Raw genomic sequence first — 14,296 nt, 5'->3', positions numbered from 1 at the left:
CGTCCTGGCAGCCTTTCCTCCTCGACTTTTGCCATCGCTGGTGTTTCTCGAGAGAGCGCGCGATGTCTCAGGACCCAGTGGCATGAAGTCTGGGATGTGCTCTCGTGTTCCAGAAAGGAAGCTCAAATGTGCGCGTTTTTAGCTACGCCATGGCCAACTTCAGAATGCGCAAGGCTGTAGCTGTAGGGGAGACAAGCCTTGACGTCGCCTTGCATCGGATCATGGGCAAGTAACAAGTGGAGCCGAAGACTGCGTTGAAGCAAAGCACAGCACAGCACAGCACAGCACAGCACAGCACAGCACAGCTTAGCTAGTCGGCGATTCTCCTCTCACTTCACCGGACAATAGGTATCGAGCACTGGATGTTTGCCGGGTTCTTCTCCTATAACTCGCGTCACCAGGTGTTTACTCAAAGATTGGCGGATCTTCCTCCAGGGTCAACGTTTTGCATAGGAAACCTTCCTGGTTGATTGCAGGTCAAACAAACGTTGTACGGTACCTGCAGTCAGATTCATCAGCACAGACCTCACATGCGAGAGGATCAGGGACCTGTTCTTATCAGTCAGCCCTCATGAGGCTGTATTTGCAGCATCCGAAGCGCCAAGGGGATTTTCCTTCCATCAGTCTGGAAGGTGCCTCCGCAGAATCATCACTGCCCGAGCGAGGGTACCGACATGCCTGCGACCGTTGGACGATGCCCCAGCCCGGCCGGCCCACCGGGAGCGGTAGATGCACAGCGATTCATAGATACCGAGCCTAAGAAAGCCCCAAGGACTGGGCTGCCCACGATCTTCAGGGTTCATCCCGCAGGGTTCTAGGGTCACCAACAGATGCGACCACACCACAAAGTGACTGCGCGCGACGAAGGTACGAAGTCTCGAAGACGGAAGCTCATTCGTGGAAGACATCTATCGTCTTTCTCGTTGGGGGAGTGCGCTCCTATGCAATGCAAATCTTCGCATCAAGGGTCACGGACGAGACTATCTACGCCTCCGGTGATGGTCTTGCGAACTATTGAATAGACAATGTGTTCATCTCAGTCGAATTGTTCGCGTTGCGGGCAGGGAGCCGTTCCGAATGGTCCAGAGGGGGAGAGATGAGATTGTGAGATGGTGGAACGGGTCGGCTGGATCAGGTCCTGCGGTCTGTCGAAATCTGGGCCCGCAGTATGAAGATGCGGGCTGCTTGAATCTAGAGCTTAGGATCAGCAACCGTCCCCAGGACGTGCGTAACATCTGAACCCCTCCGCTGGACGGTTCAATCTAAAAAGACCCGTGTTGAGGACACACATAACCAGGAGATGCCTGGAATCGCACAAAACCGAATGCGAAATATCTTCCTCCTCTCACATCTCCAGCTCAGATAGCCGTTGCGAATAAACACAAGCTAATGGAATGTACGAAGAGCTCTAGACACTATCACATGATTCATCAAACCACGGTGCGTCTCATGGGGCTCTAGTGCTACTGCTACAAATCGTAGCGTGAAGTACTTAACTACATTTGTCGCACTACAACAACACAGCTAGCCTGGAACACCCTCTCTCTATAGCATGGTCTCTTTCACTTCCATATTCGAAGATGATGACACTGGACATGTCTTGAATGTGTGATCGGTAGCCCATTGCCCGTCGATGCGAGCATCTCAACGACGCATGGCATCTCGTGCAAGTGTTTCGATGTGTGCTGCACCAGATTCGATGTTGAAATTCAGAGGCGCAGGCGTTGCGGATCGCCGGGGTCCTGGTGACGTGCGTGGGAGCCGGACACTCCAGGTACTTGTGCTGTAGGTAAGCATGTGGTTGCAAGGGGAGGTAAGAACGTTGTTTTGCAGGGCTGGCGTGCGGGACCTTCGGCGAACTCCTTTATCCATGCCATGATTGGTGTGCTTTGACGTTTCTGTCCTATGAATAATAGGGTTGATATGAATTGATTCAGTAAGTGGTTCGTTATACAACTATGAGAGAGGAAAAAATTTCTGTAATGGTGGACCGGCAAACCGGACGTGCTGTCTGATGATCTTGCAGCGATATGGTCGAGTTGAAGAGAATTGGACATCGAAGCCCATTCTCTTGCCAGGCCTGCTTTTCAATCTTGGCACGTGATCGACGCTCAATCGAAAATCACTTATGTTGCTCTCCTATCATCACGAGATGCCCAAATATGCCCAACCCAACCATTGCACAAGGGCCATGTTTTTACAATGTCAATTTCTTCTCATTCGTGTTCTATCTAGTATACAATTCTGACAGCCTGCCAAGAACCCCCACAGGAGCTCTCCACAAGTCCTGGCCACGAGTCATACTGTAGTTGAGACTATGGAGGGACCTTTCATCTGAGGCGATGTCGTTGGAATGTCACCAGAGAAATGCCGCCCCATTGTACATAAGATAGCAGTCTTGGACTCTTGGCAAGTGCCCTGCGCCTCTCTCATGACGACCTCGGATCGGAAATGAACTTTTCTACTGCCAGAAGGACTAATGCTGAGCAAAGTACCAAGGCTTGCGCTCCCCATACGCGTCTCCTGGGGTCTTCATGGGAACTGGGACAACACCATCAAAGACTTCCATGCCAAGCGGAATCCGAGTATTCTCATGATCCGAAGGGTTCCTCGCTGACGTTGAACCCCGAACGGGGAGCAGAACCCCGCATTCCCAATTCCTACAGTTGAGCTTTGGCTCTTTCGTTTTCTTGTCTTTGACTAGCTTTCCCCTTTCTTGGTGTCAGTGAAAGTTCCCGCTCATGCAGTTGTGGGAAAGAAGAGGCAGGCATCAACACCACTACGATACCACAGCATGATACACCTTCTCTTGGCATAGAAGCCAGTAAGAAGCATCGCCTTGCGCTCGGTACAAGTTACCGCACGATATGTAGTCATGAACTTGGTCCCCAGCTGCAAGTTGACATCGGTCAGCTCGGCGAGGTGAGTCGGCATGTTCAATGCAAGTCCCTGCATCCGAGTCTGGGGCAGCAAACTTCCCCAAGACCAATTGACCATGCAGTGCGGCCCGGGACGAGTACGAAGTCAATCTTCGAAGTATAGAGCAAGGCGCACTTGAAACTCGGCAGATGAATGGACTCACCAAGCAGCCTCCGAGAGATTTGCGCTTCCAACATAAGCCAGAGCGATGGTTGACCCCCTGATGAATATCATCTTGGAATGCATCAACAGACCCTGCCTCTTGCTTACAGAATCGCGCATGATCGCCGTCGGGAAGTTTCCCGAGTTGTAGAATTTCTCATGGAAACATATCGTGCCTCCAGACTAAACTGGTTAGCCTCGGTCCTACAAAATGCACCACAATATATTGCGAAGTCCTCTTAAAGAAATGGTAGACTTACTCCAGCCCCACCCTTCGATCTGTATACGGTTTCCTCGAGTGGGAAGTAAACTCGGCACCGGCTCAAGATATCATCCGAAGGTTTACGCTTCGTCTCAGCTTGGCCCTTAACCCTTGTTGACTTGCCGGTTCGCAGCTGATATTCAGTGAGACCATCATCCCCTGCTCGAGCCAACCATGTCAGCACAAAGATCAAACATCCAATCGCCCCACATGCATAGACTCATTATACTGTGCTTGGCACCTGTCAATTCAAGGTCCAGGATCGGGAATTACCCATACACAGACTGACGCGCCAGCGTCAAAAGCAAGCAGGGCTCTTCGCTGCTGCAAGACGAGGGAAACAAAGTATGAGCTCTTGAACATACCTTGGCAAGCCAGATACATGCACCTAATGAATTCTTCGCTCAGACTTCCAATAGATGCTGCCTGAGTCAGGGTCAGCATTAAACTCTTAAGTAGGGCTTTGTTTCATACGAGAAAGTCGATTTCTAAGGGCTTGTCGGTAGCTAAGCCGAGCTTTTGGACAGCTGTTCCAAGTCCGCAATATCCTGTGCGTTGCCATGCAGTATCGTGGGAGCCTCCGCTAGGTTGATGTCAAAAATCTGCCCGGGGAAGATGGCATTAGTTCCAAGAACTTACATGGAATGGACAAAGGCAATTTCCGCAGTCCGTGAGAAATCAAACTTTCTGAGGCTGTCCACGATCTTCTGGTCCAGGCCAAGGGCCGTCAGAAAGTAAGATAACTCAATGCCAAATTGGGTATTTAGTTCTGCTGTTTGTCCGGACGGCAGTTTCGGGAGATCGATCAGGAAGCAGACCTGCATCGTCAGCCTAGATTCGTCGCCATGCCAGCAAGAACCCACATTTTCCATTACTCCGCTCTCACCCCAATCTAGACCATGAAAGTTAGTATTTCTGTGCTCAAGAAGATGCCGAAGGCACCCGAATGCACCCGAAGGGCTTCAATTCCAACTCACCATAAGGAACCTAGAAACGGGGAATATGGTGTGAGCAATGTCCACGTATAAACCTGGTAGAGAGGAACAGAACGGGGAAGGATATTCGAGGTAAGGCAAGCATACGCCCCCAGACACCTCGTATCCTGTCCGGTAATATGAAGGCATTTTACAGGAAATGAAGGACATACCAGATTGGCACTAGGGATGACAATTCTCAGGTATGATCCGTGAGATAGTAACTGCAGCTTGGAGTGCATGCAATTCACGATGCCATCCATCTAGACCACGTTAGCATCTTCGTTATACTGACCATTTTCAACATGTCTCGGTAGATGTGTCTTGCCAACTTGGCTCAACTTGAAACCTATGGCTACATTCGACTGCCGTCGAGAGGACATTTTGCCAACCATTCTGGGTGGGAAAAGAAGCAAAACTTGTTGGTTGTGGTGTGCCTCAGAGAAGAGGCAACTACTCGCGGGGAGGTGTGAGATGGCATGAGTAGGAGGTTATTCAGGCTGTCAGGCCTTTCGTAGATTGACTTACAGAAGGGAAGCAGAAGCGATACTCTCTGGGTGCATTGTCACGCCAATTTGCTTTCTGAAATGTATCAGCTCGTGCTATTCATCACAGTTGATGGCTTATCCTTGCCTCAGCGTCTGATTTCGCTTGTAGTACCCAAACCGCCTTTGTCTTCTTGCCCAGTTTCCCAATGATCCAGTCTGTATCGATTTGGAAAGCACTTAATACCGCAAGCTCGAGATCATCTTTCTGAAGGACTTCTTCGATTGTGATGTCATCTCCAGTTCGCGGAAAACCTTTTGCCCATGTTTTCTTGACGATACCGTCTGGATATTGAATACCACTGGAGGTTCCGGCGGTACTGTATTGGTTGGAACCCGATGCGGTGGCTATTCGATGGGCCAGTCCAGTGTTGACGACATTGCTCATAAAGGCTTCACCAGGAGGAGAGACTTTGGTTTTTACGTTTCGGCCCTCGAAGTGTTCCTGTGATGATGTCTCTGCTTTTCTCTTCCTCGATTCGTCGGTGACCTTGTCGTTAGCATCTAGGCCCTTCAAGGCGCTGAGTCTTGCGAGTCTTTCTTCTTCCATTTGCTTCCTATTCAACCCGAGGATCCCAAAGGCTTGATGACGAGGGTCAACCTTCTCCGTCGAATGCTCCAGACGCACTGAAGATTCCATGGTGGAAGATTCTTTGTTCAATTTGCTTGCTCCAGCATCGTCGATTGCATCCAAACCGAGAGTACTTGGACCCACTGCTTTGTGTTTGGGCACGTTGGCGATAGGAAGAGAGGAGGTGAGCTTCGTCTTTACAGGGGCGTCTAAATCATCGTCCTCATCTTCAGAGATGAGATCAATGACGGCCTGTTCACTCTTGTTCGGCAACGGATGGCTCTCTTGTAAAGACAAAGCTATAGCTCGTTTCAAGTCCTCATCGCTCTCACTGTCCGACATGATGTTGAGTAGTTGAATGAGTCTGCCCTGAAGTTATTGCCACCTTGGAGAAGATTTCAGGATACGATTTCCAGCATCCAGGTATCCAACGTGTACTGAGGACCAAAACGGTGTTGCTGCGAGTCTCACACGTGACCGCGCGTTTTCTTGTGTCTTGCGTCGCAACTTGACAATGGTGTAGCTCACAAGAGGGGCTATTCTGGTACGGTGAGAGTGTGGGTACAGGTCGAAGCAAGGACTGGTCTGTGTTAGTCGTTCTTGGTAACAACAAAAGATATCAGCTGCAGTGCCGAATGCAAGGTTGAAAGCAAATAATGAAAAACAAACACGACATGAGGTTGAGGTCTAGCGAGATCCCGCTTAGGTTCTGCACTTCCGTACAGGACGGGCTTCGGCTAGGTGTCCGCATGCCCCAAAATTTCCGGGCGAAAGAACCTCGAACCTCAAGACATCAAGAATATGTATTTGAACGCATGTCATGGAAATGTGGCAGATCAAATGGGATGAGCTGGAGTCTAGATCTGTTATAAGTCCAATACTCTAGCACTTCATTTGGCCGTAGAGGCGGTAGCGCACGGCTGTGTCTTGCCTGTTCTTGTCATTCGCGACCTTTCAGAGTCAATGACGTTCACCACTATTTTACAACCTTTTAAGATTTCAACTTCTACTTCTACTCCATTTCATGTTCAACGTCTACTTATTTTCAAATGCAATTTATCCAGCTTGAATATTATCACGCGTAGATGTCCATATACCTTCAATTACTATGGCCAATCGAAAGAAGAAGAATGTTGTGATCGTTGGAGCAGGTGCAGCGGGGATGGTATGAGCTCGAATTTGCTCCATTCAACGATGGACAATGATTTGACAGAGATAATAGTCCTGCGCGGCAACTCTTGCCCAGCACCCAAATGACTTCCAAGTTACAATCATTGAACGAATGGCTGTGACGGGAGGTCAAGCAACGTCCATTTCGCTCGATAAATCCAAGTACGGGACCGACTGGATGAACGATGGTGTTCAAGGAGGCTCACCTGTACAATCCCTCTTACCCGATACTATTGATATTGCTAACAAATCTGAAGATCTTCAAGCATACTTTCAATTTCTTCAAGAAGTACGGCCATGAGCCTCAAGAAGTGAAGTTGCAGGTGTCGTTTGGCAAAGGCCCAGACGGATTTTGGACTAATTGCTTTCCGAGTAAATTGGTCAATCAATTCTCTGGCGACATTAAGAAGTTTGGGAAAGTTCTCAAACTTATCAAATGGACCATGCCAGTACTAGGGTTAGTCCCAATCCGCATTATGCTTCGAATGTTCTTTTTCAGCAAAGACTTTGGGGACAAGATGGTGTATCCGTTGATCGCTCTCTTCTTGGGGACCGGTAATCAGACAGCCAATGTAGCCTGCGCTATTTTGGAACGACTATTCGATGACCAGAATATGAAGTGTAAGTCCTTGCCACGATGAACTGTTGTCTCATTTTGTGTATGAGAGCCCTGGAGCTGGGAGCGCTTCAAGGACAGATGATGAAGAGACATGACGCCCAACGGCCGTACTCCGCTCGCAAGTTCTTGAGACAGCTCCAAGCATAGAGGCTTTCATAATGTCGGCTTCTTACAGTGCTAATTCATCGGTAGTGTGGGACTATGATGAATCAACGCTTCTTCCGAATCTGCCAACCATGGTTACGTTCCCCAAGCTCCATGATTTCTATGAGGATTGGAGAAAGGATCTCGAATCAAAGGGTGTGGATATTCGTCTCCAGACAGACGTAACAGAAATCTTGCAACGTTCTGATAAAGGCGTTGTACTTCAGATACGTCCGTTTGACCCCGATGCAAAGGATAGGAGGGTTACGCATACAGGCCCTTCATCGAAGACTGAAACTTTTGATGAATTGGTTATGTGTGGTCAGTGATTTCTATCTTATTCTACATGCGAAGTTTGAAAATCCTTCCCTTGATTCCTAGCATTCTATCTGGGGAAAAAAAATAACTGACGCTGGTGTAACTCAGTCTTGGCCGACGACGCACTCAAGATTTTGGGCCGAATAGCAAGTTCGAAAGAAAAGTTCGTCCTGGGGGGTGCTAAGTTCTACGACGACATTACGATCACACATTCCGATAGCCGGTATTTCCAAAAGCACTATGAGACCAAGTTCGACCCTTCTCTGTGCGCCGAGCCAAGCTCAAAAGCCCAGGCAGACCAGATTGCCTTTGCCAAGGGTGAACAACGAGGATCAGACGACGAGCCAAGCGGTTACAGGCCGATGTATTACACGAAATCATATGCTCAAGATCCGAAAAAGATCGAAATGTCGTTCGATTGTACCAACTACCAACACCAATTTCGCATGGACCATGATGCCGAGACAGCTCCGATTCCACATGATCGTCATGTATTCCAAAGCATCTTTCTTGACAAGCGAAACCAAGATCTATGGACCATCAACGAGATTGACGAAAATAAGGTGATAGAGAGAAAATGGTGGCACCAGCTTGGCCATCGATGGCAGCATTATGTGAGGGTTGTTCCTGGTAAGCCTCCTTCCTCCCAGATGGATGGATGCTAGCTGACGATCCTTAAAAGGGATGATGTTCATCAATGGGAATAATCATACTCTATTTGCTGGATCTTGGACCTTAGTGGTAAGCAAGCATACAAAGTGTGATAGATAAGACTGACACCATATAGAACATGCACGAATTGGCGTGCGTCAGTGGTGAGAAGTGCCTTTCCTCTTTCGTCATACTCTATCCAGCCCTACATGGCCCGGGAGTTGATTTCCTGGGAAAACTCTTTTGCTAATTGAGAGGAACAACTTCACTGACACACATCTGCTTAGGTATTTCCGCGGCCTACATACTTGGGGCCAACTATGTAAAATTTGATGATTTCGCAGAGGATTTTTTCAGTAAATACTGTAAGCCTCTTTATTCCTCTCCATTCAACCTCGACTCTAGCCAGATCGAGAAAGCCCAGTATAACGACGATGCCCAGCTTTCACCGATGCTATTTATTCCATACACTGACACTTTCAACAACTAGTATTGATCTCTCACGGCATGAGATACTCATCTGAACAGAAGAGAAGGAAGGAAAAACGAAATTGATTAATGTTTGGTGCTACGCTGGACTATATGCCACTTGTAAAACACAACACAACACAAATTGAACTGTAGATAGTAAGGGAACTTACTCCGCATGGCTTGTATTTGCTAGCGAAGAAGCCTTTCATTCAAGAGTATCAATCGTCCGAATCCGCATAGTCCGGGTATAATCATCACCGTCCGTCCGTAGACTACTTCATATGCTGTTGTACATATTAACGCCGTAGTATACATAGTCCTCTATGCCAGCAAAAAGATCAGCTTTCGAATCAGCTGACCATATACACCTTTTTCCGTGCTGCAACCTCGTCGAATACCGCAGCCCTTGCAGCAGTGCGATGCCGGGTTTGAACATATGCTAACAACCTCAAAGTTCCGGAAGGTGTCATACCCTCGATTCTTCTTGCCTGCCCCACAGATTCAGGCCTTGTTTCGTTCAGTATCGCCTTTTCATGCATCGAGAGCCCGTGAATCTGGTCATAGTTTAGATCAAGTGGTAGCTTCAAGCTTTCGTCCTTTTGGAAAACCTTCATAGCTGCGGCCTGCTGCTGCACATATGGTGCATACACGGCCTCTATTCCCACTCTATCCCGAATGCGAGTAGAATGTGTCATGACTTCTGGCACCAAAGGTGCTAAATCGGTAACAGTAACATCAGCTAGGCGGAGAACATCAAAAGCGCTCCTCCTTGTTGAGTCGTTGCCAACCCTGAAACCATCTTTGATCCAGGTCGGAGGACTAGCCACTTTGGCGAGTAGGGAAGCCTTGAGAGCATCCATCTGTGCCACCTCATCAAGAAAGCTTGACCACCTGGTATCACCAACAATGCCAGCTTCTCGTCCCTTTGTGGTAAGTCGAAGGTCCGCATTGTCTGCCCTCGCACTCATTCGATATTCGCTCCTTGAGGTGAACATGCGATATGGCTCCGATACTCCTTTGGTGATTAGATCATCAATCATGATCCCTATGTAGCCATCGCTTCTAGATAACATAATGGGAGGTTTCGATTGTGCTGCCAACCCTGCATTAACTCCCGCAATGATACCCTGGGCAGCAGCTTCTTCATAGCCTGTAGTGCCATTTATCTGCCCAGCCAGATAAAGTCCTCCGATCGCCTTAGTTTCCAAGGTAGACTTCAGGCTCCGCGGATCAACATAGTCATACTCCACTCCATATCCGGCCTGGAGCATTGTGACATTCTCCAATCCTTTAATCGTCCTCAAGAGTTGCTCCTGTGCTTCAGCGGGTATCGTCATTGAGAGCCCATTGGGATAGATTACGTCGCTGTTGAAGCCTTCAGGCTCTAACCAGACGATATGCTTTTGTTTGTCGGCAAACCGTATGACTTTTGACTCCAGCGACGGGCAATACCTTGGACCTTTGACACTTTCTCGAATATGTATTGATTTGTCCAAGTTGGCTCTGACAACATCATGAGTGCCTTCGTTCGTATACGTTGCATAACAAAGCATCTGCTCTTGGACTGCAACCGTGTTATTGAGGTAACTGAAGGGTGTGGGTGGGTCATCGCCCTGTTGAGCTTCAAGAACGCCGAAGTCAATTGTGTCTCTGGCGAGGCGCGGGGGGGTGCCAGTCTTCAATCTACCAAGTTGAAAGCCTGCATCTCTCAAGGACTTGCTGAGTCCAAAAGTCGCAGCTTCGCCCATCCGTCCAGCAGGATGACACTCAAGACCGATGTGTATCTCTCCACCCAGAAAAGTACCTGTTGTGATAACCACGCGATTCGTGGGTATTATTTCTCCAGATTCGAGGCGGACGCCTGTTATTTTCCTCCCACCTGCCTTATATCCATCCTCATGGACAACAATGATATCTGCAGCACTTCCAGGAACTATTGAGAGATTAGGGTACGATGACAATTCTTCTCTCATGTGTTTTTTGTAGAGTTGGCGGTCGATTTGTGCACGAGGTCCCTGATTTGATTAGCTTGCGAATTTCCAGAAAAGAGTCGACCAGACAATTGCTTACCCAAACAGCTGGACCTTTCCTGCGGTTCAAGACTCTGAATTGCACGCCCGCCTTGTCAATGATACGGCCTGCTACACCATCCAAAGCATCAATCTCCCTTAGCATTGTTCCTTTCCCGATACCACCAAAGCTTGGATTGCAGGAACAAACTCCTATATTGTCGAGCTTTGGGGTAACGAGGGCAGTTCTTGCACCCGCTCGGGCGGCACCAGCACAAGCCTCCGAGCCAGCATGACCACCGCCTATCACGACAACATCATAAGGTCTAGTTGAGCAGTTAGAAAGCAAATTAAAGCAAGCACAGAACGCAAAACCTTCTTACTTGGTATCATGAACGACATCTGCGAAGCCTCTCCGCTGCTGATGGAGACGTCGCGAGTGAGCCAGTGAAGGAGGAGCAATCTGACCGTTGCGGCGGAAAACTCTCTTCATTGTTGCATTCTGAAGGCACACTGGCATCGAGGCTTCGTGCAGTATGGAGACGTTGACACGCTACATACATACCTAGTTGATACGAAGACTTTTTAGCCGCGCCCGTGGCGTTAATTTGGCGCTAATGCAGAGCGTTAAGTCTGGGCTGTTTATATTCTTTAGCTGCAACCAATCAGATCAGCCTCGCTACGCAAAGAAAAGGGTCGTATAATTTTAAATAAGCAAAATGGTGGATAGAATTAGTAGAGTTAATAATTAGAGGGATACAACGGACCTGTTTAGGACGCCTACGAAAGCAACTCTACTAAGGATAAACAATGGCTCGCCCTTGTACTAAGCAGCTTCGAGCTGACTGATCCTGATAAGGCCCCCCGCTACTTAGCCAGTATTTACCTAGGTACTGCCTGTTTATGAGGGTGTTACTGGAGCTTTCAGTTGGGGGCCTGTGAATGTTTTGTCTTTTGGTCCTATGGTACCTTTTTGGACTTTTTGGTAGCTCCGGCTGACGGACCTCGAGGATTAACCATCACAAGGATTGTCAGTCAAGGCTGCGAACGTTTTGTCATTGGTTCCTACATCTTCTTTCTATATACCTTGAACTCTCCATTTTCCTTTGGGCTTCTTTCGACTTGTTTTTTTGACAGTCCCCGATTCTCGCTCGGGAGATATTTAGCGAATTGCTTGGATGAAGAAAGGGGAAGCGAGCATCAGTAGCGATTTGGGGATGCTAGAATACAAGATGTAACTGTGATTATGTAACCTAGAAGGCCTGGTGCTGTTCATTCACAACAAAAATTCGATAGTTGTTAAAGCAATTCTTACGGAGGCCTGAAATAATAGAGGTTCTGAGTGAGGCGTGACAGATGATAATCTATTGAAGCACCCTTGGTGTATAAGTCCGCCAACTCTCCACTTTCCCAGACCCCTAACCAACCTCCATAGCTCAAGTCTTCACCTCATACCCAACACACTCCCAACTCCCCTACCATCCCTCGTTGCCGCTCATATCTCCAAGCGGCACCTCAATCAAGTGACATAAGAAAAAGTGTTGCAGAACGTGCAGTATTTGTCGAAGGACAGAACAAAAAAAGTATGAAGTGTAGCCAGGCCGCATCGATCGGTTCGAAACAGCCTGTACTGTCTGTGAAGTGCCAGCAGTACCACATGGACATTGATTGGTATCAATAAGCGTAAGTCGGAAATTCAGAAATCACAAAATTGGACCTGAACGCCGACCAACCATAATTCATTACAAAGTTGCGTTAAGAGCGCGTGACGCCGTTATGCATTCCATTCATGGGCTGGGGCCTGCCGCCGCCGTATTTCGGAACAGACACCGTCGCTTGTTGAGCAGTAGGAGCAATTGACACGCCAGAACTCCCAGCTGAGTCTAACTTCAAAATCTTGCGAAGACTATCTTCGATCCCCTGCAGATCCGAGTTCCGAGATCCAGATGCAACGTTAAATAAAGGAGGTGCCTCTTGATTTTGAGGAATATTACTGTGTACTTGAGGCGCGCCGGACAGTGGCGCGTTGCCATATCCGCGTGCCGGGGTTGGGGAGTTTGAACAAGCGCCAGTGCGATCAAAGGTGCTAGTAGGCGTCTTTGTTGGAGTCACTTCTTGGCGTAATCCAGATGACCGACCGGGCAATCGAGAGGTATTTGTTGAATGCTTCGAATCGAAGCTTTGTTGATATCCGTTGTAGTATGTCTGCTGTGGTAGCCCCGCACTCCTAGGTCCATTGAGTGAGCCAGGAGGTGATTGATAACTGTTAAGAGCTAAAGAATCCACCGAGGTGAGATTGGGGTCTTCTTCCTTCGTTGTAAGTAGGATCGAAGCACCGGAGAAGAGATAAGCTTTTAGAGCCTCGGACTTGTCTAAAGAATTCTTTGTGATGGGAGACTCTCGATCCACGGACCTAGTTTGCTGATTGTTGCGCGCAGCATTGATCCTTTCTGAGTAAGGCGTGGAGAACGCCGGTCCGTAAGGCGTTCCTGCCTCTCTTTCGCCGTCTAACTCCATTGCAAAGATTCCACCAGTAGATTGTCTGTTGGAGCTCCCTTGCCGGGGTTGGACCAAGCTTGAAGTGGCTGGTGGGGTCTGGCTTGCGCGTGATGGACCGATCGGAGGTTGGAAAGGTCCAGCTGCAGCCGTTGCCTGATTTGCACTGTGCGCTCTTGCCTTCTCTTCCCTATCAGCTTTGAAGAACAGGTCTAAAGGAGATTCCTCCCGCCGAGACTGCTGCGCTGATGGGAGAGCATGTGGCGGGGTAGCGAGAGGGCCACCCTTGAGGGACTTGAGTCCTTTGGCGGCCGGAGACTCCGGGACCGACTTTGAGTAGAAACTTGGTATTGGCAAAGCGGATGGAGCAGGTGAAGCGTGAAAAGTTGGCCCTGCATAAGCAGCGACTGAAGGCGTATTCATGGGTTTTGCAGAGGAGGGAATTCCAGCGGACTGTACACCTGCGAATGGTGGGGTGTTGCGATCGTTCCTTGTGGTGACTGGAGATGTCATCACATTCTTTGGGCGGTTTTTGTTCCTTGACTTTTGCTTCGAGCCCGTCCCAGAAGCTGCAGAGTTCGACGGGTTCTGAGACGAAACTTGATTGTCTCTTCGAGGAGTTCGGGGAGGAGTGGCAGGTTGTAGTACTTGATCTGAACCATTGTTGTTCATGTCGGACTGGGAGTTGCGTGCATGTGCATGCTGATTGAGGTGATGAGGATTTCTTGGATTTTGCGACGAGGCTGCTATACCAGGTATCGCAGCACTGCGGGTATGTCGGTGTCCTCTGGTGGGAGTGTCCGCAGACATAGTCTTCGTTGGCTTGTAAATAAGCAGCCTCAGAAGCAGTGTACGATCTGAACAGAAAAAAGATGAATCAATAGCGAAAGGTTGCGACGGTGTGAAGCGCGTAGGAGAAGGCTCTTGACTCGATCGAGGGGCCAGGCTATGGTGGCGGGCGGTCGCTTGAAGATGGTTGTAGGGT

The 14,296-nt window shown here is 48.8% G+C and overlaps 4 protein-coding genes across 4 annotated transcripts; 1 reads left to right on the top strand and 3 right to left on the bottom strand.

Annotated features, from left to right (window-relative positions):
- Positions 1-2,215: 2,215 nt before the first annotated feature.
- On the bottom strand, positions 2,216-6,072 carry LY89DRAFT_710210 (phospholipase D/nuclease). Its single transcript, XM_018217811.1, has 11 exons — positions 4,951-6,072; positions 4,846-4,899; positions 4,491-4,580; positions 4,321-4,330; positions 4,207-4,235; positions 3,983-4,161; positions 3,818-3,926; positions 3,709-3,769; positions 3,342-3,502; positions 3,083-3,264; positions 2,216-2,711 (listed from the first exon to the last, which is right to left on the bottom strand). Exons 1-11 carry the CDS (start codon positions 5,773-5,775, stop codon positions 2,477-2,479), a joined length of 1,935 nt encoding a protein of 644 aa, XP_018066135.1. The 5' UTR covers positions 5,776-6,072; the 3' UTR covers positions 2,216-2,476.
- A 134-nt stretch (positions 6,073-6,206) lies between these two features.
- On the top strand, positions 6,207-9,053 carry LY89DRAFT_625310 (flavin-containing amine oxidasedehydrogenase-like protein). The gene is made up of 9 exons (XM_018211071.1): positions 6,207-6,598; positions 6,656-6,811; positions 6,861-7,224; positions 7,415-7,687; positions 7,793-8,314; positions 8,367-8,425; positions 8,472-8,499; positions 8,623-8,700; positions 8,826-9,053. Exons 1-9 carry the CDS (start codon positions 6,542-6,544, stop codon positions 8,888-8,890), a joined length of 1,602 nt encoding a protein of 533 aa, XP_018066134.1. The 5' UTR covers positions 6,207-6,541; the 3' UTR covers positions 8,891-9,053.
- LY89DRAFT_625309 (glucose-inhibited division protein A subfamily) lies at positions 8,835-11,411 on the bottom strand. Its single transcript, XM_018211070.1, has 3 exons — positions 11,199-11,411; positions 10,877-11,141; positions 8,835-10,821 (listed from the first exon to the last, which is right to left on the bottom strand). Exons 1-3 carry the CDS (start codon positions 11,333-11,335, stop codon positions 9,157-9,159), a joined length of 2,067 nt encoding a protein of 688 aa, XP_018066133.1. The 5' UTR covers positions 11,336-11,411; the 3' UTR covers positions 8,835-9,156.
- A 1,159-nt stretch (positions 11,412-12,570) lies between these two features.
- On the bottom strand, positions 12,571-14,121 carry LY89DRAFT_594345 (uncharacterized protein; the record flags this gene model as incomplete). The annotated part of the gene is made up of 1 exon (XM_018209796.1): positions 12,571-14,121. The coding sequence occupies one exon, from the start codon at positions 14,119-14,121 to the stop codon at positions 12,571-12,573; it is 1,551 nt and encodes a 516-aa protein (XP_018066132.1).
- Positions 14,122-14,296: the final 175 nt, after the last annotated feature.

The sequence above is a fragment of the Mollisia scopiformis genome (genome assembly GCF_001500285.1).
Source record: "Mollisia scopiformis unplaced genomic scaffold LY89scaffold_23, whole genome shotgun sequence".
NCBI classification, from domain to species: domain Eukaryota; kingdom Fungi; phylum Ascomycota; class Leotiomycetes; order Helotiales; family Mollisiaceae; genus Mollisia; species Mollisia scopiformis.
This window is presented reverse-complemented; position numbering and strand designations above follow the sequence as displayed.

What these genes read in the sequence shown, in the direction of transcription:
- LY89DRAFT_625309 (XM_018211070.1), bottom strand. Translation starts at nt 11,335, where the DNA reads ATGCCAGTGTGCCTTCAGAATGCAACAATGAAGAGAGTTTTCCGCCGC. An exon ending in GATGTCGTTCATGATACCAA is followed by an intron (nt 11,142 to 11,198) that starts GTAAGAAGGTTT and finishes CTGCTCAACTAG; the next exon opens with ACCTTATGATGTTGTCGTGA. An exon ending in GGAAAGGTCCAGCTGTTTGG is followed by an intron (nt 10,822 to 10,876) that starts GTAAGCAATTGT and finishes TAATCAAATCAG; the next exon opens with GGACCTCGTGCACAAATCGA.
- LY89DRAFT_710210 (XM_018217811.1), bottom strand. Translation starts at nt 5,775, where the DNA reads ATGTCGGACAGTGAGAGCGATGAGGACTTGAAACGAGCTATAGCTTTG. An exon ending in ATCGCTTCTGCTTCCCTTCT is followed by an intron (nt 4,581 to 4,845) that starts GTAAGTCAATCT and finishes AACGTGGTCTAG; the next exon opens with ATGGATGGCATCGTGAATTG. An exon ending in CATGTATCTGGCTTGCCAAG is followed by an intron (nt 3,503 to 3,708) that starts GTATGTTCAAGA and finishes TGGCTCGAGCAG; the next exon opens with GGGATGATGGTCTCACTGAA.
- LY89DRAFT_625310 (XM_018211071.1), top strand. Translation starts at nt 6,542, where the DNA reads ATGGCCAATCGAAAGAAGAAGAATGTTGTGATCGTTGGAGCAGGTGCA. An exon ending in GAGCAGGTGCAGCGGGGATG is followed by an intron (nt 6,599 to 6,655) that starts GTATGAGCTCGA and finishes CAGAGATAATAG; the next exon opens with TCCTGCGCGGCAACTCTTGC. An exon ending in CGAATTGGCGTGCGTCAGTG is followed by an intron (nt 8,500 to 8,622) that starts GTGAGAAGTGCC and finishes ACATCTGCTTAG; the next exon opens with GTATTTCCGCGGCCTACATA.